The 26181-nt window shown below is 43.8% G+C and overlaps 1 protein-coding gene across 2 annotated transcripts in view; it reads right to left on the bottom strand.

Moving 5' to 3' along the window:
• Nucleotides 1-5103: 5103 nt before the first annotated feature.
• Nucleotides 5104-26181, bottom strand: part of LOC139535699 (RING finger protein 207-like) — a 32107-nt gene continuing 11029 nt past the window's right edge. The window contains exons 7-19 of one of the 2 annotated variants that reach the window (XR_011667178.1): nucleotides 18062-18187; nucleotides 17526-17572; nucleotides 16672-16744; nucleotides 16412-16480; nucleotides 16246-16314; nucleotides 15749-15855; nucleotides 13456-13633; nucleotides 13146-13331; nucleotides 12937-12988; nucleotides 12667-12784; nucleotides 12472-12564; nucleotides 11808-12323; nucleotides 5104-6130 (exon numbers count right to left, since the gene is read on the bottom strand). Coding sequence is in view for 1 of the 2 variants with exons in the window: in XM_071335402.1 (XP_071191503.1) it covers nucleotides 12173-12323; nucleotides 12472-12564; nucleotides 12667-12784; nucleotides 12937-12988; nucleotides 13146-13331; nucleotides 13456-13633; nucleotides 15749-15855; nucleotides 16246-16314; nucleotides 16412-16480; nucleotides 16672-16744; nucleotides 17526-17572; nucleotides 18062-18187 (1269 nt within the window). In the remaining variant the exon portion in view is untranslated. Of the gene's footprint in view, nucleotides 6131-9879; nucleotides 12324-12471; nucleotides 12565-12666; nucleotides 12785-12936; nucleotides 12989-13145; nucleotides 13332-13455; nucleotides 13634-15748; nucleotides 15856-16245; nucleotides 16315-16411; nucleotides 16481-16671; nucleotides 16745-17525; nucleotides 17573-18061; nucleotides 18188-26181 lie in introns of those variants that run through there. The other variant, XM_071335402.1, reaches the window with a different exon arrangement.

Below are 26181 nucleotides of genomic sequence, written 5' to 3'. Positions count from 1 at the left end.
AAAGCGAGAGCTACATGTAGCGCAGTGTACAAGTTTGTTCATATCCTTTGCTAGTGAGTTATTAGCCCAGTTATAGATAATTTGTAGTCCGCAATGGGGGAGTGATTGCTTCCTACAAGAGCACAAAATGTGTGCATTTCTAGACATCTTTGAAAAAGAGAGCCGGTAAATAGCTTTTTTTAGTCTTTAATGGGCAGTGTTTTATTTTGAGACAGGCTTGAATAAGCTAAGTTGCCAATAGACAGAAGGTAGCATAATTTGTCTGATTCTCTTATATGGGAATAATGGTGCATTTTATTTTGTTAAGTGGTTTCTTGCATCAAGCAAACAACTAAATGTAAGTCAATTGTCTGAAAGACAAGATCAACAGGTTACTGTCAAGACCTTCATGTTTTTGTTTTCTCCAAAATTATTTCAACTGTAGGCCTACATTGAACACCATACTTTGACTGCTACTGTAGGCTGAATGATAGAACAGCTATTTCCATGTTAAAATGTTATGGGATGCATTTTCTCCCTTGTTTTTTTATGGTTGGCCACTCTGGAAGGCCTACATTATCATCAAATAGCCACAGTAGCCTACTTGAACACTGTTATAACTGTAAAGCTGGGTACAGCCTCAGTGTTCACAGTAAACACACGCCGGAAGTTCCACAGAATTCTCACAATGTTCAAGTTTGCACTCAGCAGACCTGAAATTTGCTCAGTGACGAAAAACCTCAGGGGGAACATTGGTCGTAACCCTGAAAGATGGACATGACATGTTTTCAACAGTATTATTGTCAGTGTTTGGAATAACCAGTGCTCTGGTTTTGTGTTATTTTAGTAAGCCTTATGTTACTGTAAGCTATCCATAAGCTATTCTCAGCACCACCATCTCCTCGATGTTTCTAGTTTTACTTCCCCATTTGACTGTACATGACGCACATTGCAGCTTTCAGGAAGGACTTAAATAATTTGATCTATTTGTTGTGAAACTGAACATAACCCTCTAAGGGTAGTTCCTGTTTCAGGATTAGGAGTGTATTGAGAAGGTCAACATGTAGTCACATGCGAGTCATTTGTTTTGCAATGGTACTGTGACATCCTTTCACTGTGAGTGTACTTTTTGAAATCAGACTTGTATCTCTGTCTGAACACACAGTATGAGATGCTTCCCACTGGGCATAGATGTTAATTCAATGTCTTTTCCATGTTGGTGCAATGAAATTTCATTGAAATGACGTGGAAACAACGTTGACTCAACCAGTGTGTGTGCCCAGTGGATTGGTGCCTTCCATACCGTCTGGGTTAAAGCTATAATCTGCAGTTGAAACAATAGCAAAGCGCCACCCTGCCTCTGATTTGGTAAAAAGCTGAGGGATGGGCCAGGAGAAATGTAACCACTCTCAAATTATAGACAGAGCTATGGATGCAAGGAATGACCATGCATTATATAAAAAAATTTAACCAAAGTTTTAACCATGTTTTGCAGCTATTTGTTTACATTGTTTACAAACATTGGAGTAAAACAAACTTATTTTCGGTTCTGATGGGGTACGACAGTTGAACTATGCTTGAGGCATTCATAAGTTATATTTTTCAATAATCAGTGGATATTTATTATTAATTTATAAGTCAAATGTATGTAGCAACTAAGGATTCTAGCTTTTAAGAGCAAGTCATACCTTTAAACTGGGAAATTAACAGATACAGTTGAAGTCGGAAGTATACATACACTTAGGTTGGAGTCATTAAAACTTGTTTTTCAACCACTCCACAAATTTCCTGTTAACAAACTATAATTGTGGCAAGTCGGTTAGAACATCTACTTTGTGCATGACACAAGTCATTTTTCCAACAATTGTTTACAGACAGATTATTTCACTTATAATTCACTGTATCACAATGCCAGTGGGTCAGAAGTTTACATACACTAAATTGACTGTGCCTTTAAACAGCTTGGACATTTCAAGAAAGGGATGTCATGGCTTTAGAAGCTTCTGATAGGCTAATTGACATCATTTGAGTCAGTTGGAGGTGTACCTGTGGATGCATTTCAAGGCCTACCTTCAAACTCAGTGCCTCTTTAATTGACATCATGGGAAAATCAAAGAAATCAGCCAAGACCTCAGAAGAAAAATTGTAGACCTCCACAAGTCTGGTTCATCCTTTGGAGCAATTTCCAAATGCCTGAAGGTACCACGTTCATCTATACAAACAATAGTACGCAAGTATAAACACCATGGGACCACGCAGCCGTCATACCGCTCAGGAAGGAGATTCTGTCATTCTGTCTCCTAGAGATGAATGTACTTTGGTATGCAAATCAATCCCAGAACAACAGCAAAGGACCTTGTGAAGATGCTGGAGGAAACAGGTCCAAAAGTATCTATATCCACAGTAAAACGAGTCCTATGTCAACATAACCTGAAAGGCCGCTCAGTAAGGAAGAAGCCACTGCTCGAAAAAAACGCCATAAAAAAGCCAGACTACGGTTTGTAACTGCACATGGGGACAAAGATCGTACTATTTGGAGAAATGTCCTCTGGTCTGATGAAACAAAAATAGAACTGTTTGGCCATAATGACCATCGTTATGTTTGGAGGAAAAAGGGGGAAGCTTGCAAGCCGAAGAACACCATCCCAACCGTGAAGCACGGGGGTGGCAGCATCATGTTGTGGAGGTGCTTTGATGCAGGAGGGACTGGTGCACTTCACAAAATAGATGGCATCATGAGGAAGAAAAAGGATGTGGCTATATTGAAGCAACATCTCAAGACATCAGTCAGGAAGTTAAAGCTTGGTCGCAAATGGGTCTTCCAAATGGTCAATGACCCGAAGCATACTTCCAAAGTTGTGGCAAAATGGTTTAAGGACAACAAAGTCAAGGTATTGGAGTGGCCATCACAAAGCCCTAACCTCAATCCCATAGAGCATTTGTGGGCAGAACTGAAAAAGCGTGTGCGAGCAAGGAGGCCTACAAACCTAACTCAGTTACACCAGCTCTGTCAGGAGGAATGGGCCAAAATTCACCCAACTTATTGTGGGAAGCTTGTGGAAGGCTACCTGAAATGTTTGACCCAAGTTAAACAATTTAAAGGCAATGCTACCAAATACTAACTGAGTGTATGTAAACTTCTGACCCACTGGGAATGTGATGAAAGAAATAAAACCTGAAATAAATCATTTTTGTCTTTCATATGTAAATGCAATTAAGCCTTTGTCAAAGAACACTACTCTTAGTCTTACAATGACTGTGAGGGAATTTACTCGAAAAACCAATGTGTATGTCCCAGCAGTGTTGAGTTGTTCTCTTGATAAAACACTAACTCTTTATTGATCTGAGTTACCAGCCACATTGATTTGAGTAACATGGGTGAATACCAAACATTCACCACCTTGAAATTCTATCTACATGTTAATAAAAACACGACACCTCTGACATATCATTTACATTGTTCATGGGCATGGAGTGTTTAATTGAATTATTATCCAGGGTAGACAGAAATGCATGCATAATGTACTTTAAAAAAAAGTATGCTACGCTCCTTGCAAATGCTATGTTCCTTAGGCAAATGCTATACCCCTTACACTTGTCTATGAAAACACTAGACAATTAAACTATTTTCTAGCTCAAACAATGGATGTTTTACACTTGCCTCTATATAAGACGTAGTCAGAACAGCACAGATCACTGTTTCTTTCACAGTGCACAACACAACACAACAAGCCTACCGTTGGCTAAATTGTTTGCTTTGACTCTTTATCAGAGAGCCTGTCTGACAGGCATTATAATAGAACCCACTTGAACTCTTCTTGAACATTTTTATAGTGCAGTATGAAGTCGTTTTTATTAGGGTACCCCCTCCCCCAAAACAGGCGGTACCATCTCCCTAATAATGTTCCTACCATGCCCCTTCCTTTTAATTTCTCCCTCTCTTTCTTCTTCTCTCTCTTTGTTTCTGTCTCTCTCCTCTCAGACATGTCTCTGTTAACCTTGGCCCTGATCTTCCCTGTCAGGAGCGGCCGCTCCACAGCCCCACCACTGCTTTGATTTATCAGAATAGACTGGACAGGACACAGGTCTACATTGGTTTACAGCCCTGCCCTTTTCACACTCAACTGTATTTATTTTGTAGGTATTATATGTTATACATTGTGAAAGTAGATTTGAACAGAAAATCTAAGGAATCTAAGAAGAATTCAGGATTTGGCTATTAGGGGAGAAATCACTCTGGTATGCAGTTCTTCTCCTGACACTTGTGTGGAGTGCCGCACCAGTGCATTTTTCACATGGGAGAAGAGAAGCGGCATGTGACATAAAATTGTCCTGTGATCATCACACATCAGTAGTGTTGCTTGATAGTCTACCACCTCTCCTGTATGAACCCGATGTAGTTGGAGTGATAATCTATGCCTCCTGGAATTTAAAGTACCTGGTACCTGCTGTGTGCTAACCCTTGTATGGTTCATTGTCATCAGGTTGGCTAAGGCTGCATAAGCCTTGTTTTTGTTCATGTAGCTTCCACTGCATCTCTGAGGAAGAAGAGCCTCTATAGGAATTATATGATTGCTCCCCATCTCTGAAATACCCATATCACACCACATGCAGGCTTCAGTGTTGAGTGCCTTTCTCCTTCCTCTTTCTCCCTTTCTTTCTTTTCTCTCTCCCCCTGTGAGAGCATCTGGGAGAGGTCTTAATTAACGAGTAACTGATCTGTTAATGATTCATTCCTGCTGAGCTCCTAATGAGAACGGAGGCTGGAGGAGGGGGAAGAGGAGGTGGAGTAGAGCAGGGTCTGTCAGCCCCAACCAGCTGATGATTAATACAGGGACTGCTGGGCTTTGTCTCCTGAGTCCTGCATGGTGTGCTACTGGGTTGACACATCCTCTGACACACACACCTGTGATCCCTCCCAGTCAAGGACACAGTGACTGCATTTGTTCTGAGCAATAAAAAGAGCTCTGTTTGTCAGGTCTTTCATTGCATTAGCAACGATCCTCCAGAGGTTTTCTGTGAGTGAATTCCGAAGCCATAAGAATATGGATTTTAAGCATTGTAAGACATGCCTCATCAGTATTGGACTGATCACCAAATCCAAAATGACATCCAAAGGTGAAGGATTTTGCAGGGATTTGGGTTTTATTGTTATATTACATGGAACAACACCGTGCGCATACATAAGTGGAACAGGCAATTTCTCCTTTGTTTGTTTTAGCATTACTTTGGAATTTTGCAAGGATTCTGTGTAAAAGAAGAAGGAATGACAAAAAGGCTGTTCCCTATAGAACATTTCTCACTTTGCACACCTTGTCAGCCTCACATACAAGACATACAGTATTTACCACTATGTGAGGTCATTGATAGGAAGGGTCAACAGTTCCCTGTTTTCTCCTACTTCCTTCTGTACTGCGACACTCAAAGGCAGATAGAAGGAAATCAAGAAAAGGCCACGGTTCCAGTGTATCATCTAGAGCTGTACCATACTGATTCACGCTGCGCAGCAACATTAATGTAAGCTCTCGGGATCAGGCGGCTTTGAGAGGCTACCACACTGCTATTGTACATTGTCTTTATCTTGTCTCCACAGGAGTGTGATTACATTTTACATTTGCAATTTTGTAATTTAGCAGACACTCTTATCCAGAGCGATTTACAATTAGTGCATTCATCTTAAAGTAGCAAGGTGAGACGACCCCCCCCCCCCCCTTTGTTTTTACACTGCTGCTACTCGCCATTTATTATCTACAGTATGTATAGTCACTTTACAAATTACCTAGACTGTTTATACCTGGTTCTAACATACAGTCTTTGTCCTGATCTTGAACACATTCTAATTGTGCCCACATTTTTATACAAGTGTAGTCGATTAAAGGACGCATTGTGATCTTGTCTGTTTACACTTAAAAGATCAGATCAGGTCAAGATCAGGACGAATGACGCATGTTAACGGCGGGAGCTGGAAAAAGACCTATCACTCCAGCTGGTGTGTGTGTGTGACCCATACTGTGTGTGTCACTGCCCTAGTTTCAGTGGATCCAGTGGGTGTGTGGTTCTCCTGTGTGGACTGGGCAGTGTGTTCTTGTCACTCTGTTCCATCAGCATCTGAGCTCCCTGTTGTAGCCGTGGAGACCGAGGACAGTGTGACCTTCAGAGAGACAGGGATCAGATTAGAAACCCTAGGCTGAGAGACAGCCTTCAATTATACAGCTGAGAGACAGGGAATAGTGAAGGAAATTGACTTGCATTAACATGCATTGACATTGTCAGTGAGCCTGTGTGTTAGTTTGTGCGTGCGCACGTGAGCGTATGTGTGTATGTGAAGAGGTTCGGTTGGTGCTAGTGAGATGTGTTTTTTCCTTGAGGATCCACAATCCCATGGGACTACTCTCTTGCCCTCTGACATTTTTCTATGGCTGCCCCAGCACCTGTCACCGTGGTGATAAGGGGATCAACATTGATTCCAATTACTGTTCAACACCTGGCTGGGATCAGTCACAGGTCATCAATATCCTCTATAGTGGACAGGGGATGAAACAAGGTTTAGATGTTCAATGAGATGATATACGACCACGGGGAGGCAGTGGATGGCCAGAGCAGTTGCAAACTCAGTTTTTACTCTGCTGTCACAAATATGTTTTTAATGAGTGTGCACCCCTGACTCCTCTGCAGAGGAGAGACAGCCCTGTTCTGTAGGTTCAGCCTGACCTCAATATTTTCTGAGAAGCAGCGGGGCTGAACAGACCTAAAATCACATACTGTAACGTAAATAACCTTCACCCTCTGCTCTACATCATCCATCTGTATGTAAGCCTGGTTTTCCTGCATAGAGGTCATTCCTGCTTCTATCCACAATACAAAGGGGGATATTAATTACTGGTGAAGCAACGACTTTCTTATAATATGGGAATACGTTTTTGTATGGACATGTCTTCAACAGACAAAAAAAAAAGAAACATACAAGAAAATGGGAAAGGACAAATAAAGAATAGTATTTACACCAGATAAATTACTCCTACTGCTCTCTCCTCGTCTGCCCACGTGTTCTCGCACACCCCGAGAGCTTCTGGTCAGCGGGGTGGTGGCACTGGGATCCTCATCTCTCCCAAGTGGACATTCTCTCTTTCTCCCCTGACCCATCTGTCTATCGCCTCCTTTGAATTCCATGCTGTCACAGTTACCAGCCCTTTCAAGCTTAACATCCTTATCATTTATCGCCCTCCAGGTTCCCTTGGAGAGTTCATCAATGAGCTTGACGCCCTGATAAGTTCCTTTCCTGAGGATGGCTCACCTCTCACAGTTCTGGGTGACTTTAACCTCCCCACGTCTACCTTTGACTCATTCCTCTCTGCCTCCTTCTTTCTACTCCTCTCCTCTTTTGACCTCACCCTCTCACCTTCCCCCCCTACTCACAAGGCAGGCAATACGCTTGACCTCATCTTTACTAGATGCTGTTCTTCCACTAATCTCATTGCAACTCCCCTCCAAGTCTCCGACCACTACCTTGTATCCTTTTCCCTCTCGCTCTCATCCAACACTTCCCACACTGCCCCTACTCGGATGGTATCGCGCCGTCCCAACCTTCGCTCTCTCTCCCCCGCTACTCTCTCCTCTTCCATCCTATCATCTCTTCCCTCTGCTCAAACCTTCTCCAACCTATCTCCTGATTCTGCCTCCTCAACCCTCCTCTCCTCCCTTTCTGCATCCTTTGACTCTCTATGTCCCCTATCCTCCAGGCCGGCTCGGTCCTCCCCTCCTGCTCCGTGGCTCGACGACTCATTGCGAGCTCACAGAACAGGGCTCCGGGCAGCCGAGCGGAAATGGAGGAAAACTCGCCTCCCGGCGGACCTGGCATCCTTTCACTCCCTCCTCTCTACATTCTCCTCTTCTGTCTCTGCTGCTAAAGCCAATTTCTACCACTCTAAATTCCAAGCATCTGCCTCTAACCCTAGGAAGCTCTTTGCCACCTTCTCCTCCCTCCTGAATCCTCCTCCCCCTCCTCCCCCCTCCTCCCTCTCTGCTGATGACTTCGTCAACCATTTTGAAAAGAAGGTCGACGACATCCGATCCTCGTTTGCTAAGTCAAACGACACCGCTGGTTCTGCTCACACTGCCCTACCCTGTGCTTTGACCTCTTTCTCCCCTCTCTCTCCAGATGAAATCTCGCGTCTTGTGACGGCCGGCCGCCCAACAACCTGCCCGCTTGACCCTATCCCCTCCTCTCTTCTCCAGACCATTTCCGGAGACCTTCTCCCTTACCTCACCTCGCTCATCAACTCATCCTTGACCGCTGGCTACGTCCCTTCCGTCTTCAAGAGAGCGAGAGTTGCACCCCTTCTGAAAAAACCTACACTCGATCCCTCCGATGTCAACAACTACAGACCAGTATCCCTTCTTTCTTTTCTCTCCAAAACTCTTGAACGTGCCGTCCTTGGCCAGCTCTCCTGCTATCTCTCTCAGAATGACCTTCTTGATCCAAATCAGTCAGGTTTCAAGACTAGTCATTCAACTGAGACTGCTCTTCTCTGTGTCACGGAGGCGCTCCGCACTGCTAAAGCTAACTCTCTCTCCTCTGCTCTCATCCTTCTAGACCTATCGGCTGCCTTTGATACTGTGAACCATCAGATCCTCCTCTCCACCCTCTCCGAGCTGGGCATCTCCGGCGCGGCCCACGCTTGGATTGCGTCCTACCTGACAGGTCGCTCCTACCAGGTGGCGTGGCGAGAATCTGTCTCCGCACCACGTGCTCTCACCACTGGTGTCCCCCAGGGCTCTGTTCTAGGCCCTCTCCTATTCTCGCTATACACCAAGTCACTTGGCTCTGTCATATCCTCACATGGTCTCTCCTATCATTGCTATGCAGACGACACACAATTAATCTTCTCCTTTCCCCCCTCTGATAACCAGGTGGTGAATCGCATCTCTGCATGTCTGGCAGACATATCAGTGTGGATGACGGATCACCACCTCAAGCTGAACCTCGGCAAGACGGAGCTGCTCTTCCTCCCGGGGAAGGACTGCCCGTTCCATGATCTCGCCATCACGGTTGACAACTCCATTGTGTCCTCCTCCCAGAGTGCTAAGAACCTTGGCGTGATCCTGGACAACACCCTGTCGTTCTCAACTAACATCAAGGCGGTGACCCGTTCCTGTAGGTTCATGCTCTACAACATTCGCAGAGTAGGACCCTGCCTCACGCAGGAAGCGGCGCAGGTCCTAATCCAGGCACTTGTCATCTCCCGTCTGGATTACTGCAACTCGCTGTTGGCTGGGCTCCCTGCCTGTGCCATTAAACCCCTACAACTCATCCAGAACGCCGCAGCCCGTCTGGTGTTCAACTTTCCCAAGTTCTCTCACGTCACCCCGCTCCTCCGCTCTCTCCACTGGCTTCCAGTTGAAGCTCGCATCCGCTACAAGACCATGGTGCTTGCCTACGGAGCTGTGAGGGGAACGGCACCTCCGTACCTTCAGGCTCTGATCAGGCCCTACACCCAAACAAGGGCACTGCGTTCATCCACCTCTGGCCTGCTCGCCTCCCTACCTCTGAGGAAGTACAGTTCCCGCTCAGCCCAGTCAAAACTGTTCGCTGCTCTGGCACCCCAATGGTGGAACAAACTCCCTCACGACGCCAGGTCAGCGGAGTCAATCACCACCTTCCGGAGACACCTGAAACCCCACCTCTTTAAGGAATACCTAGGATAGGATAAAGTAATCCTTCTAACCCCCCCCCCCTTAAAAGAGTTAGATGCACTATTGTAAAGTGGTTGTTCCACTGGATATCATAAGGTGAATGCACCAATTTGTAAGTCGCTCTGGATAAGAGCGTCTGCTAAATGACTTAAATGTAAATGTAAATAAATATTTATATGTAACTGACAAAATAATGAAAACACTTAATGAGGGATTCAAAGTATATTGACAGCAGATACTTCCACATTCCCCTTGACTTTTTCAAAATGTTGTTAGGTAACAGCCTTATTCTAAAATATATCTTTTTTATCCTCATCAATCTGCACACATTACCCCATAATGACGAAGAAAAAACGGTTTTTCAGAAAAGTTTGCTACTTTATTAAATAATAAAAAACGTATCACATTTACATAAGTATTCAGACTCTGTACTTTGTTGAAGCACCTTTGGCAGCAATTACAGCCTTGAGTCTTCTTGGGTATGACGCTACAGGCTTAGAACACCTGTATTTGGGGAGTTTCTCCCATTCTTTTCTGCAGATCCTCTCAAGCTCTGTCAGGTTGGATGGAGAGCATTGCTGCACAGCTATTTTCAGGTCTCTCCAGAGATGTTCGATCGGGCTCAAGTCCGGGGTCTGGCTGGGCCCCTCACGGGCATTCGAGACTTGTCCCGAAGCCACTCCTGCATTATCTTGGCTGTGTGCTTTGGGTCGTTGTCCTGTTGGAAGGTGAACCTTCACCCCACTCTGAGGGCCTGAACGCTCTGGAGCAGGTTTTCATCAAGGATCTCTGTTATCTGCTCCATTCATCTTTGCCTCGATCCTGACTAGTCTTCCAGTCCCTGACGCTGAAAAATACCCCCACAGCATGATGCTGCCACCACCATGCTTCACCGTAGGGATTGTGCCAGGTTTCCTCCAGACGAGATGCTTGGCATTCAGGCCAAAGAGTTCAAGCTTGGTTTCATCAGAACAGAGAATCTTGTTTCTCCAGGTCTGAGAGACTTTAGTTGCCTTTTGGCAAACTCCAAGTGGGCTGTCATGTGCCTTTACTGAGGAGTGACTTCTGTCTGGCCACTCTACCATAAAGTCCTGATTGGTGGAGTGCTGTAGAGATGGTTGTCCTTCTGGAAGGTTCTCCCATCCCAACAGAGGAACTCTAGAGCTCTGTCAGAGTGACCATTGGGTTCTTGGTCACCTCCCTGACCAAGGCCCTTTCCCCCCGATTGCTCAGTTTGTCCGGGCGGCCAGCTCTAGGAAGAGTCTTGCTGGTTTCCAAACTTTTTCCATTTAAGAATAGAGGCCACTGAGTTCTTGCAGACCTTCAATGCTGCAGAAATGTTTTTGTACACTTCCCCAGATCTGTGCCTCGACACAATCCTGTCTCAGAGCTCTACGTGCAATTCCTTCAACCTCATGGCTTGGTTTTTGCTCTGACATGCACGGTCAACTGTGGGACCTAATATAGACAGGTGTGTGCCTTTCCAAATCGTGTCCAATCAATTTAAGTTAACACAGGTGGACTCTAATCAAGTTGTAGAAATATCTCAAGGATGATCAATGGAAACAGGATGCACCTGAGCTCAATTTCGAGACTCATAGCAAGGGGTCTGAATACTTATGTAAATAAGGTATTTCGGTTTTTTATACATTTGCAAACATTTCTAAAAAACAGTTTTTTGCTTTTGTCATTATGGGGTATTGTGGCTACCATGGCTATGCCCCCATAGGATGACAATTCCTCCATCCACAGGGCACGAGTGGTCACTGAATGGTTTGATGAGGATGACAACGATGTAAACCATATGCCATGGCCGTCTCAGTCACCAGCTCTCAACCCAATTGAACACATGGGAGATTCTGGAGCAGCGCCTGACACAACATTTTTGCCATTGCTTCCCTCACACAAGCTCGGCTTCACCAATTTGCTGCATATTCTTGGGTAATTTAAGGAAACCACACTGACAATACTCACCCAGTTTCTCCATGATTAATGCACAAGTTGATGTGCATCATTACATTTGACTGTTGTATTTACTGAGGTCACACCAGCACTATCTATGACCTGAGGATGAGGACCAACAAGCCATACATCACCAGATACACATTACACACATTACACTATGTACTATGTACCTCAGCATAAAACTCCAGATCCTCCATCCAATCAGTCCATAATGAGGTGTTCTACTGGTCCATCACATTCACATTCACATTGACAAGTGAGATTGGAGGGGATTCACCACCCTCTCGGTGAGTCCATTGACTCCAGTTTGTTAGTCATTGAGTCCAGTGAGTGTCAGTGGGGTCCTCTGACACCTGTTTGTCTAAGGACTCACCTCTGAGCTGATGACAACACCTCCCTGCCAAGAAATGTCACCATGAAATGTCAGGAGCGGCTATCTGAACAGAGGAGAATGTCACATGCTGTCCCTGTCCTGTTGTGTTGAGCTGGAAGCCACACAGGAAACAGGGGGGAGGGGAAAGTGTAACATTCTGCTTTATAATGGCATCTCATTGTAATTGGCTGTCTGCCTTCCTGGCCAATGGTAGTCATTGGTCTTGATGGAAGCCTCATCAGACTGTATGATAAGGGAGCGGTTGTCCATGTTCCTTTCCCAGTCACTGTCAGTGGGACAGGTGTGGTCTTCACTGCCAAGGAAAACAAAGAGAGGGTACATAGCTCGGATAGTGCATTCAACACCTTCATGATTATAAAATGGAATCTGTCCCAGTTTCCGATCATTATTTATATTCTCTGCAGTATACAGACTAACCACAGTTATGTGTTGCGAGGTACCTGTGTTGTGCGTCCATGGCCATAGAGGTGTCCTCATAGATTTTCAGCATGGTTTCTGTGCGATCATCATGAAGCTCTTTGGGCTCCTGAAATCTGGATTGACCAGTATTTTACTTGTTATATATTTGACATTGAATTTCTGTATTTTGTATCAATGGAGTTGTGGTTTGTAAGGGAACTGTATATCATTATTACCTTGGTTCTAGGCGCTCTTTAACCTTGGCGATAGACAGGATGTATGGTCCAATCTGTCGGGCGATGGTGGTCAGGTACAAGTTCTCCTGCTTCAGCTGCTGCAGGTCGTGGAGTTGTGCTAGAATGTGGTCGAACACAAATGCCATGTCAAAGTACAGAACAAAGCACATGCATCACATCCAAAGATGGGATTAGATCATGATGCATGTTACCAAGTCCACATGTACATACATACAACAGATGGATGTTTAGTTTATGGGTAAACCTTACCTTCATAGATCTCCTGCTCATTAGTGACCCTCTGAAAGGTCTCCTCCCAAATCTAAAGGGAAATAATGTTTACTTCCTTTAATAAGGTCAAATCATTCACAAGGCCAAGTCATTCATGTGTACAAAACATAGGATATATTAAAGGATCTATAAGCTGCTTGACCTCCTTAACATATTGCTGGTGTTAGATATGGGGCCTGTGGATGTACCTCTTCAAACAGAGCCCTCATGGTCTCCACAGAGGAGTACTGGGAGGAGATCTGTCCGTCGATGTGCAGGGAGCGGTCCAGGATCTCCCCCATGGTGTCTGTGTTGATGAGGGAGTGGTGTTTGGTCAGGTCCCTGTGTAGCTCCTGTACCTGGTCCTTCATGTTTTGGATCTCAGTCTGGAGGGTCTGGGTCAAACACACATATGAATGTACGCACGCACGCACCAACACTGTCACAGACACCCTATCACAAGTGAAGTGGCCAAGTCACTCTACCCATAGTTGTTGTCATTGTGGTCATGTCACTCACCCTGTAACTGTTCTCATAGTTGCGGCAGTGCTCAGTGAAGGGTGTGTCGCCCCCCTCTGCCAGGAGGACCTTGGTGCAGATGTAGCGGTGGGAGGTGGACTTTCTCCCCGCGGCCGAGCCCAGGGGCATGTCACTGAGGGACGGGGAGCGGCACGACATGGAGAGGGGGGAATGGAGCCTGATGGTGGGGAGATTAAACCACAGGGCATCATTCATTGGGAAGCCTCGTTCTAAGTAACAGTTATTTATTTAAGGCTCTAATTATATACTTACATAAAGAATGAATCAGAGAGTACGTTTTACAGCCTATCTATCCCATTTTATATAAATATACTGTCCCTTACGTTCAATATTATATTCAGGTCTTCTCACTGCTAATGTTCCAGAGGGAGTGATTCATAGTTGAAGCGTGCACCTCAAAACCATAACTCAACACAGGCTATTCAGATAATGGCATTCTGAAGACCATGTTTACAACTAACAATGTAAAACATTTGCTTGCCGAGTTCCAGTTCAGAAAATTACTTTGCTATAAAATTTTGAACAATAGAACCATTGCTTCATATACTGTATTTGCAACAAATGGAAATTATAAATATTGTAGACTGTACTTGAGTCGCTTTTGAGACCTGGCTGAACTGGAAACATAAAATTCTCCCCGTCTCCAGTGAGCTTTAAGACAAAGAGACAACCAGGACAGACAGACAGCGGGCCCTGACCTGGCTTTCTCTCACTCCTTACCACCACAACTACCACTGGAGTAATAGATAGCTATTCATGTAATACTGTAGACCACTTTAACAGACTTTCCTAACACTCAATATTACAATTTTAACCCAATGTTTGCCATAGTTTATAATTGTCCATGAATGAGGGAGGGCTATGTATGTTACCAATGAAACACGGAATAAACTCTGGAATATATAACAGGTGGAAATATCATGAGCCAGTTAGTAAAGACAGATATTCTATAATTACAGAAAAGTTTATGGGCACACAACTGGGGAAGACATGTAGCTTACCTGGGCTCTGGAATGCTTTCAGTCCTGATTTCTTGCCTGGCACATGCCCTGATACAGCAGTAGAACTATCCCGAGAGTGAGTCTCTGATTGTTTGCTGTGAGTGTCTCTTTCTCACCCTGCCATACGCATTTAGTCCTCTGAGCATCCACTTGCTGCCCCCACCACTGATACCAATTTAAGACATTGGCAAAAGCAGTGACATCAGTGGCATGGAACAAATTGGCCCCGCCACTCCTGTGTGCCTAGCTACCAGATGAATCCTGGAGAGTTCTGTGAAATTCTGATAAAAATAGTGCCAGGCTGCTCAGTGCCGTCCCCACCCACTCCGTATCCTACATGGAGGGGCACTGGTTGGGAGGGTGGACTGTCAGTATGTTGGGGGTTTGGGAAAAGGGGGAGTTACAGACCTGTGAACAGTTGGGAGTGATTGATGTGGAAAATTGGTCAGGGAGCATGCGTCCCTTGTGTCCACATGGACAGGGACAGAGTCTGCATCTGAATGAGTTTGTGAGAACAAATGGCTCCATTTTGAAAACAAATGAATCTCTATGTCTGTGTCAAATACCTACAACTATAGCTTACACCAACTAGGAATCAAGGCTCTGGAAGGGGACATTTTGATTCTGTTAAAACTCTGGTAACAGCTAAGCTCAGTGCAAGCTCAGTCCTTGAATTTGGGTCCAGTCATCCTCACTGTATCTTATACTTCAGCCAAATACATTGACACCCCAGTATGTGTGTGTATTGAGAGACATACTGTCATGTGTGTCAAGGTTTGCTTGGGATCCAGACTGTGTTGTGATATCCAGACAGACACAGAGCCTTGCTGGAAAAAGCTGTTTCCTGGAACCCTGGCTTTGCGCTGGTCACTCTGGCCCAGCCCACTGTAATCACCCGTATTTCTGGCACGGAAAGGACGGGACTAGCGCCCGCTATAACAGGAAGACCGCCACCAAAAAGGTGAGTTACGTAGCCTAAGCATGTCTGTGGCCAGAGTTTACAGGCAGACAGGATAAGTGACATAGTGGGGCTCATAATGGCGTCTCCTTCCCTCTCTCTGTGGTTATCACCATCTGCCAGTTGTGCTTCCAAGAATGGTTTATATTATATCTCATGTTTTAATCTAAGGAGATTTTCATATCTCATATTTTATATGTGCAAACATTTGGGTCCAGAGATTTGGTCTCATTAAAAAGCCCCACTTGTATACTGAAAGACAGAGATTAGGGAAGAATATTTTGCACAAGAGTTAAAGGCCAAGCAGACTCACAGGGCTGCAATACTAGTTGCTCCGGTAATGGAGGCTGGGCGGCGCTGTCCCAGCAGCAGTAGGGGCTCCAGACAGCGAGCAAACTCAACCCTGTAGTCTGTGTTAATCTGAGGGGAGAGAGAGATCATCTGGGTCAGAGCACCTAGCACCTTTCTTTGAAGGAAGAGACAACACATTTACTGTGTGTATAGTATTAAATGCAAATTCTACATGACACCCTTACAAAAAAAGATTTCAGTCAGTGTGCAGTATAACTGCAGTATGTTGCAAATACTGCATCCAAAATAACTCTTTTTTTTTTTTACTGCAGTTAGTTACAGTGCAGTTAAACTGCAGTACACTGCAGTTATTCTGCAATTACTGCGTCCAAAATACCACAGTCGACTGCAGTTACTGCACTTTTACTGCAGTTTCAAAACGGCAATAATTTTTTGTAAGGGCAGTGTGGATTGAAGTAACATTGTTTTGTAAGAACAGCGTAGACAAGCCACACTCACTTTGCTGCTTTGCACTGGTCGCAGTTGATGAGGGAGCTTCACAATCCTCCTCAGCCTTTCCATTAGTTGCTGTGGAGGAGAGAGCCACCATATTTGATGCAAACCTCTGGTTAATTTACCCATTCTATCTTTGATTCTCTTCAGAATATAAAGTGCCAGTACTCACATATCCCATGTCCAGAAACTCAAACTTGTTGGCTGAGCTGAGAAAGGCTGAGCAGGTGACCAGGTGGCCCTTGGAGAGGGCATCAGAGAGGGTCATAGGTCAACCACACTGGAGGGCTCGTGAATAATAAACTGTTCAGGTAATAACGAACAATCTATACCACTGTCAAATGTATTTATTGGTAGCAACTAGGTAACAACTAGTTATTGGCCTACACTGTTAATTACAGGCCTGGGGATATAGAGATATGATGATCTAACCTGCAGGGTTGGCAGGAGGGCAGCAAGGTGTGAGAGCTGCTCCTTTAGCGCCTTCTCCTTTTCTTCATGTTGGCTACAAACACACACACAACATTTCCACTACACATCTATCACCTCGATGCAGAGGGTTATGCAATACAGAAACCCATACTTCATGTATCCAGGTCTTTATCTATGTTCTGCTCTCCGTAACAAACACATACACACCGACAGACACTGAGATGGAAACACACAGCCTGCCATAAATAGCCTTTAACTCCCTTCTGGGAATCCAGACAGTCACTGGGCCGCTTCCAGGCAGCGAGCCGAGAAAGATGGAGAACACGGGGCACAAAAATCTCAATGAAGATCTCTACACAATGCAACTTGATACACTCTCTCCCATACAGACTTCAGAGGCAGTAATGTTGCAGTCCAGTGGCCCCCAGGATCTAGCTTCCTGCTCCACTAGTTGTGATGGACTGCTACCAGAGAGTAAATATCAATACCAGAGGTTATCTACACATTTTCATTGATTAAATGTAACCGTGAACTGCAGCTGTGGACATGGAATGATGAGTAGTTGTGTTGAAGCAGTCCTTACTCTGTTTGCCTAGTCATTATTGTTTGAATTGTTTACTGTGAAGTCTATCTCATGGGGCCAAATAGAAACTAGCCTACACCAGGGTGTGACATATAACCGCTGCAATACACTCGTATTGGTAAATGAGATTTGCTAACTATGTACAACTGTACAATGTAAAGCACATTGAGGCCTAGGGGAAATTGCTAAATTCAATCCATGCCTATCAGATTGCCTATCCATAGTTTTTCTGGCATCAAAGCAACAGTTTCATAGCAAAGTAATGCAGTACCTTTGAACCGCTCGCAACAGAATTTTCTTCCTCTCAGCCAGTCTTTCCTGTCAGATGAGAGCAGAGAAAAAGTTAACCAAAAGGAAAATGGATATGAAAACGTCTGCTAGTAGTAGGTCTACTGTGAAAAAGACTGTTGGCCTTGTTTGCCACCCTCCATTTTTGAAAATAACTGGGGATTTAACTTCTAATTTATTTCCTCTAAAATGTAATTTTGTGGTACACATTGTCTTGTAATTGTACCAGTATGGGTTTGGTCCATTCATGGAGTTTTTGTTGAGAGCTGAATACCCTTGCAATCTTTTAACAAAAAGAGCAAGAGAGTCACCCAGTGGTGAGGCACCATCATAGCATCTTCAAAGTTATATATTCCATGTAAAGGGCATATCACATATTCAAATGTGGAATCAAATTTATTGTGTTGCACTTAGATAGTTAAACTTCACAATGTTTATTTAATACATTCAAATCTCAATAACAACATAATCTTTTTTTTCTTCAGGTGACCTGAAAAGAGTCCTGTAGTGATGTCTTACCTGCATACTGGTGAAGATGTTGCAGATTGCATTCTCCTCTTCCTCCATATTGGAGCCCACTGCCCCTATCATGGCCCTCAGCATGATAATAGCCTCACGGGCCAATGTCTGCAGCTCCTTCACTGCCTACAGAGAAAGCAAGGCTCACACATGGTCATGGTATATATTCTCACTCACCTGTAGCTAAACCACACACATGATCATATGCTTTATCTCAAACTCAAGACCCACCCGGTATCTTTTCAAAATCGACAACATAAGCATCCTATATTATGTCAAGTAAAATATAGCATGGAAACAGAGTTGCCGAGGGAGATTCATACTAAGCCATGGAGTTGTGAGTGCGTTAGGGGAGAGTGGGGAATGTTGAGCCACCCTTGTTTATATGTGACCATACACAAAATGTATAATTTGACCAAATATTTAGGAAGAGGTCATCATTTCATGGAGTCTGTGAAGGAAGAAACCACATTGAAAAAGTGGTAAGCAAACTTAGGTCCCCAAAAATGTATTTTCACCATGTCAAATGAGGTTTCATGATGCTTGTATCTAAAACAAAGTAGATAATTTAAAGATTGTTGTATACATCAGTTGGGGACTTGGGTTCTCTAAAAGCTTCAATATGAGGTCCTAAACCTAGCATGCTGTAGCTGTGTGGGCTAATATAAACTCAGCAAAAAAAGAAACGTCCCTTTTTCAGGACCCTATCTTTCAAAGATAATTCGTAAAAATCCAATAACTTCACAGATCTTCATTGTAAAGGGTTTAAACACTGTTTCCAATGCTTGTTCAATGAACCATAAACAATTAATGAACATGCACCCGTGGAATGGTCGTTAAGACACTAACAGTTTACAGACGGTAGGCAATTAAGGTCACTGTTATGAAAACTTAGGTCACTAAAGAAGCCTTAGGCATGCTGCAAGGAGGCATGAGGACTGCAGATGTGGCCAGGGCAATAGATTCCAATGTCCGTACTGTGAGACGCCTAAGACAGCGCTACAGGGAGACAGGACGGACAGCTGATCGCCCTCCCAGTGGCAGACCACGTGTAACAACACCTGCACAGGATCGGTACATCTGAACATCACACCTACGGGACAGGTACTGTATGGCAACAACTGCCCGAGTTACACCACCAGTGCTCAGACTGTCCGCAATAGGCTGAGAGAGACTGGACTGAGACTTGTAGGCCTGTTGTAAGGCAGGTCCTCACCAGACATCACCGGCAACAACGTCGCCTATGGGCACAAACCCACCATCGCTGGACCAGACAGGACTGGCAAAAAGTGCTCTTCACTGACGAATCGCGGTTTTGTCTCACCGGGGTTGATGGTCAGATTCGCGTTTGAGCGTTACACCGAGGCCTGTACTCTGGAGCGGGATTGATTTGGAGGTGGAGGGTCCGTCATGGTCTGGGGCGGTGTGTCATAGCATCATCGGACTGAGCTTGTTGTCATTGCAGGCAATCTCAACACTGTGCGTTACAGGGAAGACATCCTCCTCCCTCATGTGGTACCCTTCCTGCAGGCTCATCCTGACATGACCCTCCAGCATGACAATGCCACCAGCCATACTGCTCGTTCTGTGTGTGATTTCCTGCAAGACAGGAATGTGAGTGTTCTGCCATGGCCAGCGAAGAGCCCGGATCTCAATGCCATTGAGCACGTCTGGGACCTGTTGGATCGGAGGTTGAGGGCTAGGGCCATTCCCCCCAGAAATGTCCAGGAACTTGCAAGTGCCTTGGTGGAAGAGTGGGGTAACATATCACAGCAAGAACTGGCAAATCTGGTGCAGTCCATGAGGAGATAAACTGTAGTACTTAATGCAGCTGGTGGCCACACCAGACACTGACTGTTACTTTTGATTTTGAATTTTGTGTTTGAATGGGTTTAAAATGTAGTGGTAATATTTCATTCAATACAGCAATTTGTAGGGGGCTTATTGCCACGTTCATGTGCTAGATGAACTATGAAACTGAAATTTGTGGCTTGCTAACTGGTTGTAGTTATACATGTGCCGATACATGTGCCGCGTTCAACCAGTTAGCAAGTTGGAAATTTCGGACTTTCCTAGTTCCTACTAGTTTGTGAACGCAGCATAATTTACCCTGTCCCGCAGCTCAACTTACCTCATACCCGGGACCACTTTTTTTGGGCCAACTATGTTTTATAAACTGTAATGTTTACATTAATTCTGATTATTTCCAGGCATACAGCACATCCTGACATATATGCAGATACACTATATATACACAAATTAGTGGAATTGGCTATCTTAGCCACACCCGTTGCTGACAGGTGTATAAAATCGAGCACACAGCCATGCAATCTCCATAGTCAAACATTGGCAGTAGAATGACCTTACTGAAGAGCTCAGTGACTTTCAACTTTCCAGTGATGTTGCCGATCAAGGACGGGTCTGAGGAGCTATTTGGCGTCGCAGCTAGCGAACCTGCTAGCTAGCAGGACATCAAGCTAGCGAGGTGTTCTTGAACTCAGCCCGCGACGCGGTTAGCCATTGTGGCTGGGACCGTGGATTGTCCTGAGTTTCTGGCTGTCTAGATCCCTGCTGTTTGTTGTTTTCAATTTTCCCCATGACCTGCCCTGTCTGGAACTGCGAGGAGTAACAGCCTAACATACGTTGCTAGCTACCATGACAAAGACCAAAGCCGGCGGGAGTACCGTTGAGGACAGTGCCAGTGGTGTCTCTCTATCACACGTGAAGGATCTTTTAAACTAACAAAAAGATACCTATAAGCAGTTGTTACAACAACAAGAAAATAGTTTAAAGTGTTTTGTCCAAATACTGGTGAATTCAACTAATAAAATAATGGTGACTTGACCAGAGAGGTCCAGGACCTGCAGTTCTCCCAGGGTCAGCTCGACGAGTTGAAACAGTAGAACGGCAAGATGACAGCAATCTGTAAGTCATTGAGAGAGGACATCAGTTCTGTATGTGAATCCATGATAACAATGACAGATAAATTAGACTATCTCGAGGGACAATCAAGGCGAAACAACATGGTTGTGGACGGAATTGCAGAATCTCCACATGAGACCTGGATGGAGTCTGAGGACAAAGTGAGGGAAATTATCTCTGAGAAATTGAAGATGGACCACAGGAAGATTGAGGTGGAGCGCACCCACAGGATTGGAAAATCCACCACCAGACTCATTGTCCACCCTCTCTCCCAGAAGCCTGGAAGGGATGAGAGAGCCAAGCCTATGGGTTCGTAGCCTCAACCCCACAGTACACACACACACCAATTGATTAATGGACTGCTGAATGTATATTTTTTTCTCTTGCTTTGCTCTTTTCAATATTATGTCTATTTCTGATAAGCTACCCAGGAAAGGGCTGAAAATAGCCCATATTAATATATGTAGCCTTAGAAATAAGGTTCATGAAATCAATAACTTGCTAACATAATATAACATTCATATATTAGCCATTTCTGAGACTCACTTACATAATTCATTTGATACATCAGTAGCAATACAAGGATATAACATTTATAGAAGAGACATAAATGCTTATGGGGGAGGTGTTGCTGTATATGTTCAGAGCCATATCCCTGTAATGCTTAGAGAAGATCTTATGTCAAGTGTTATTGAAGTGTTGTGGTTGCAGGTTCACTTGGCACTTCTAAAGCCTTTTCTTTTGGGGTGTTGCTATAGGCCACCAAGTGCTAACAGTCAGTATCTAAATAATATGTGTGAAACGCTTGATAGTGTATGTGACGTAAACAGAGAGGTCTACTTTCTTGGGGACCAGAATATTGACTGGTTTTCATCAAGCTGTCCGCTCAAGAGGAAGCTTCTTACTGTAACCAGTGCCTGTAATCTGGTTCAGGTTATTAATCAACCTACCAGGGTGTTTACAAACACTACAGGACAAAGATCATCCACATGTATCGATCACATTTTTACTAATGCTGTAGAACTTTGTTCTAAAGCTGTATCCGTACCCACTGGATGCAGTGATCACAATATAGTGGCTATATCCAGGAAAGCCAAAGTTCCAACAGCTGGGCCTAAAAGGGTGTATAAGAGATCATACAAAAGATTTTGTTTGTGACTCTTATGTTGATGATGTTAAAAATATTTGTTGGTCTGATGTGATTAATGAGGAGCATCCAGATGCTGCACTTGATGAATTTATGAAATTGCTTCTTCCAATTATTGATAAACATGGACCTGTTAAGACACTGACTGTTAGAACTTTTACAGCTCCATGGATTGATGAGGAATTGAAAAACTGTTTGGTTGAAAGAGATGGGGCAAAAGGAATGGCTAATAAGTCTGGCTGGACATCTGACTGGCTTACTTACTGCAAATTTAGAAATTATGTGACTAAACTCAACAAAAAGAAGGAACTTTATTATGAAGATAAGATCAATGATATAAACAATGATGGAAAAAAACTTGAGTAAATTAAATTATGGGCAGAAAGACAAATTCAACTCCCATCTTTCATCGAATCAGATGGCTTAATCATCACAAAACCATTTGATGTTGCCAATTATTTTAATGATTATTTCATTGGCAAAGTGGGCAAACTTAGGTAGGAAATGCCCATGACAAAGAGTGAGCAATTATATTCATGCATAAAAAAAATAATAATGAAAGAATAGCAGTGCAAGTATGAATTTTGTAAAGTTAGTGTGGGAGAGGTGGGAAAATTATTGTTAACGATCAATAATGACAAACCTCCTGGCATTGACAATTTAGATGGAAAGCTACTGAGGTTGGTGGCTGACTCTATAGCCACTCCTATCTGTCATATTTTTAATCTGAGCCTAGAGGACAGTCTTTGTCCTCAGGCCTGGAGGGAACCCAAAGTAATTCCGCTACCCAACAGCGGTAAAGCGGCCTTTACTGGTTCTAACAGCAAACCTATAAGCTTGCTGCCAGCTCTTAGCAAACTGTTGGGAAAAATTGTGTTTGACCAAATACAATGCTCTTTTTCTGTAAATAAATTAACAACAAACTTTCAGCATGCTTATAGAGAAGGGCACTCAACATGTATTACACTGATACAAATGGTGTACCGCAGGGCAGCTCTCTAGGCCCTCTACTCTTTTCTATTTTTACCAATGACCTGCCACTGCCATTAAACAAAGCATGTTTGTCCATGTATGCTGATGATTCAACCATATACGCATCAGCAACCTGTCACGATCGTCAAAATAACATTCGGACCAAGGCGCAGCGTGATATGGGTTCCACATCTTTTTATTTGTGAAACGCACAAAACAAGAAAAAAGCAAACGATACGTGAAGCTATGGAGTGCTCACAGGCAACTACACATAACCAAGATCCCACAAAACACAGTGGGGAAATGGCTGCCTAAATATGATCCCCAATCAGAGACAACGATAAACAGCTGCCTCTGATTGGGAACCATACCAGGCCAACATAGAAATAAAACAACCTAGATTACCCACCCTAGTCACACCCCGACCTAACCAAAATAGAGAATAAAAAGGCTCTCTATGGTCAGGGCATGACACAACCACAACTAATGTAGTCAATGAAACCCTTAACAAAGAGTTGCAGTCTGTTTTGGAATGGGTGGCCAGTAATAAACTGGTCCTGAATATCTCTAAAACTAAGAGCATTGTATTTGTTGAACAAGTTGAGGAGACTAAATTACTTGGCGTTACCTTACATTGTAAACTGTCACGGTCAAAACATATAGATTCAGTGGTTGCAAAGATGGTCATAAAGAGATGCTCTGCTTTTTTGATATCACACTCCAAAAAGCAAGTTCTGCAGGCTCTAGTTTAGTCTAATCTTGATTATTGTCCAGTCGTGTGGTTCAATCAGAGGGCTGATATAAATACTATGCTTGCCAGTCTCTCTTGGCTAAGAGTTGAGGAGAGACTGACTGCATCACTTCTTCTTTTTATAAGAAACATTAATGTGTTGGAAATCCCAAATTGTTTGCATAGTCAACTTACACACAGCTCTGACACACACACTTATCCCACCAGACATGCCACCAGGGGTCTTTTCATAGTCCCCAAATCCAGAACAAATTCAAGAAAGCGTACAGTATTATATAGAGCCCTTATTGCATGAAACTTCCTTCCATCTCATATTGCTCAAATAAAACAGCAAACTTGGTTTCAAAAAACAGATCAAGCAAAACCTCGCAGCACAACGCCTCTCGCCTATTTGACCTAGATAGTTTGTGTGTATACACATTGATATGTAGGCTACGTGTGCCTTTTTAAAAATCTATGTAGTTCTGTCCTTGAGCTGTTGTTATCTAATGATGTTCTGTATTATGTCATTCTGTATTATGTTTCATGTTTTGTGTGGACCCCAGGAAGAGTAGCCGCTGCTTTTGCAACAGCTAATGGGGATCCTAATAAAATACCAAAATACCAAGTGGCACCGTCATAGGATGCCGCATTTCCAACAAGTCAGTTCATCAAATTTCTTCCCTGCTAGAGGTGCCCCTGTCAACTGTAAATGCTGTTTTTGTGAAATGGAAATGTCTAAGAGAAACAACGGCTACAATGCAAAGTGGTTAGCCACACTAGCTCACAGAATGGGACCGCCGAAAAATCGTCTGTCCTCGGTTGCAACACTCAATACCGAGTTTCAATCTGCCTCTGAAGCAACGTCAGCAGAATAACTGTTCGTCGGGAGCTTAATGAAATGTGTTTCCATGGCCGAGCAGCCGCACACAAGAGTAAGATCATTATGCACAATGCCAAGCGTCAGCTGGAGTGTTGTGAAGCTTGCCGCCATTGGACTCTGGAGCCTCATTCTCTGGAGTGATGAATCACACTTCACCATCTGGCAGTCTGACGGACGAATCTGGGTTTGGTCGGATGCCAGGAGAAACGCTACCTGCCCTAAAACATAGTGCCAACTGTAAAGTTTGGTGGAGAAAGAATAATGGTCTGGGACTGTTTTTCATGGTTTGGGCTAGGCACCTGAGTTCCAGTGAAGGGAAATCTTAACACTACAGCATACAATGGCATTCTAGACTATTCACTGCTTCCAACTTTGTGGCAAAAGTTTGGGGAAGGTCCTTTGCTGTTTCAGCATGACAATGCCCCTGTGCAAAGCGAGGTCCATACAGAAATGGTTTGTCGAGGTTGATGTGGAAGAACTTGACTGGCCTGCACAGAGCCCTGACCTCAATCCCATCAAACACCTTTGGGATGAATGGAAGGTAGACTGCGAGCCAGGCCTAAATCGCCCAACATCAGTGTCCAACATCCGTTCCCGACATCACTAATGCTCGTGGCTGAATGGAAGCAAGTCCCCGCAGCATTGTTCCAACATTTAGTGGAAAGCCTTCCCAGAAGAATGGAGGCTGTTATAGCAGCAAAGGGGGGACCAACTCCATATTACTGCCCATGATTTTGGAATGAGATGTTCGACGAGCAGGTGTCCACAACCTTTTGGTCATGTAGTGTATCTTTGTTAGAAAGAATACTGATGCTGAACATAAAAAATGGCTCAATATCTCCCCTACAAAGGAAAACTGTGATTTTCAGAGGTGGTGACTGTGACATATCAATGTAATCCCAGCTAGCGCACATTTGTCCTTGGAAGTTGTGGGAATGTATCTTTTTGGTTTCACATTTGTTATGGGAACAAAGCAATATGAATTCTGACATACTGTAGTAGTTACAATTTTGCATGTTCTAGGAACTTTATTTTTAGGTTGCAGGGAAGTTGTGAGAACATTTTACTCTGGTTCCTTGAGAGGTTTTATTAACACTGAGAACGGAAATTATAGGTTATTTCAAGGTTTTTGAATAACCTTCTTAAAACTTTCATTGAATGTTTCAATAAGACATTCAATAACATTGCTAACTTACTTTCAGTTAACTTGTTTGAACATATGGAATATAATTTCCTTAGGCATTAATCATGCAAACACATTTTATTTTGACATGGGATCAATGAGCTTCGAACATATAATCTTCTATTCTCTATCCATGGAATTAGTCCACTGTGCCACCAGAATGGAGCTAGCATACTGTATTTTTTTACACATACAAAGCTGTTCATTTCAGTCTATCCAAATAGACCCCATTTCAAAGGAAACAAGCACTCATTAAGATCAGGTGTAGTCAATTAGTGACTGC

This window comes from Salvelinus alpinus, chromosome 12 (genome assembly GCF_045679555.1).
Source record: "Salvelinus alpinus chromosome 12, SLU_Salpinus.1, whole genome shotgun sequence".
Lineage (NCBI taxonomy): Eukaryota > Metazoa > Chordata > Actinopteri > Salmoniformes > Salmonidae > Salvelinus > Salvelinus alpinus.
The sequence above is the reverse complement of the archived record's forward strand: the minus strand, read 5'-3'. Positions and strand labels throughout refer to the sequence as shown.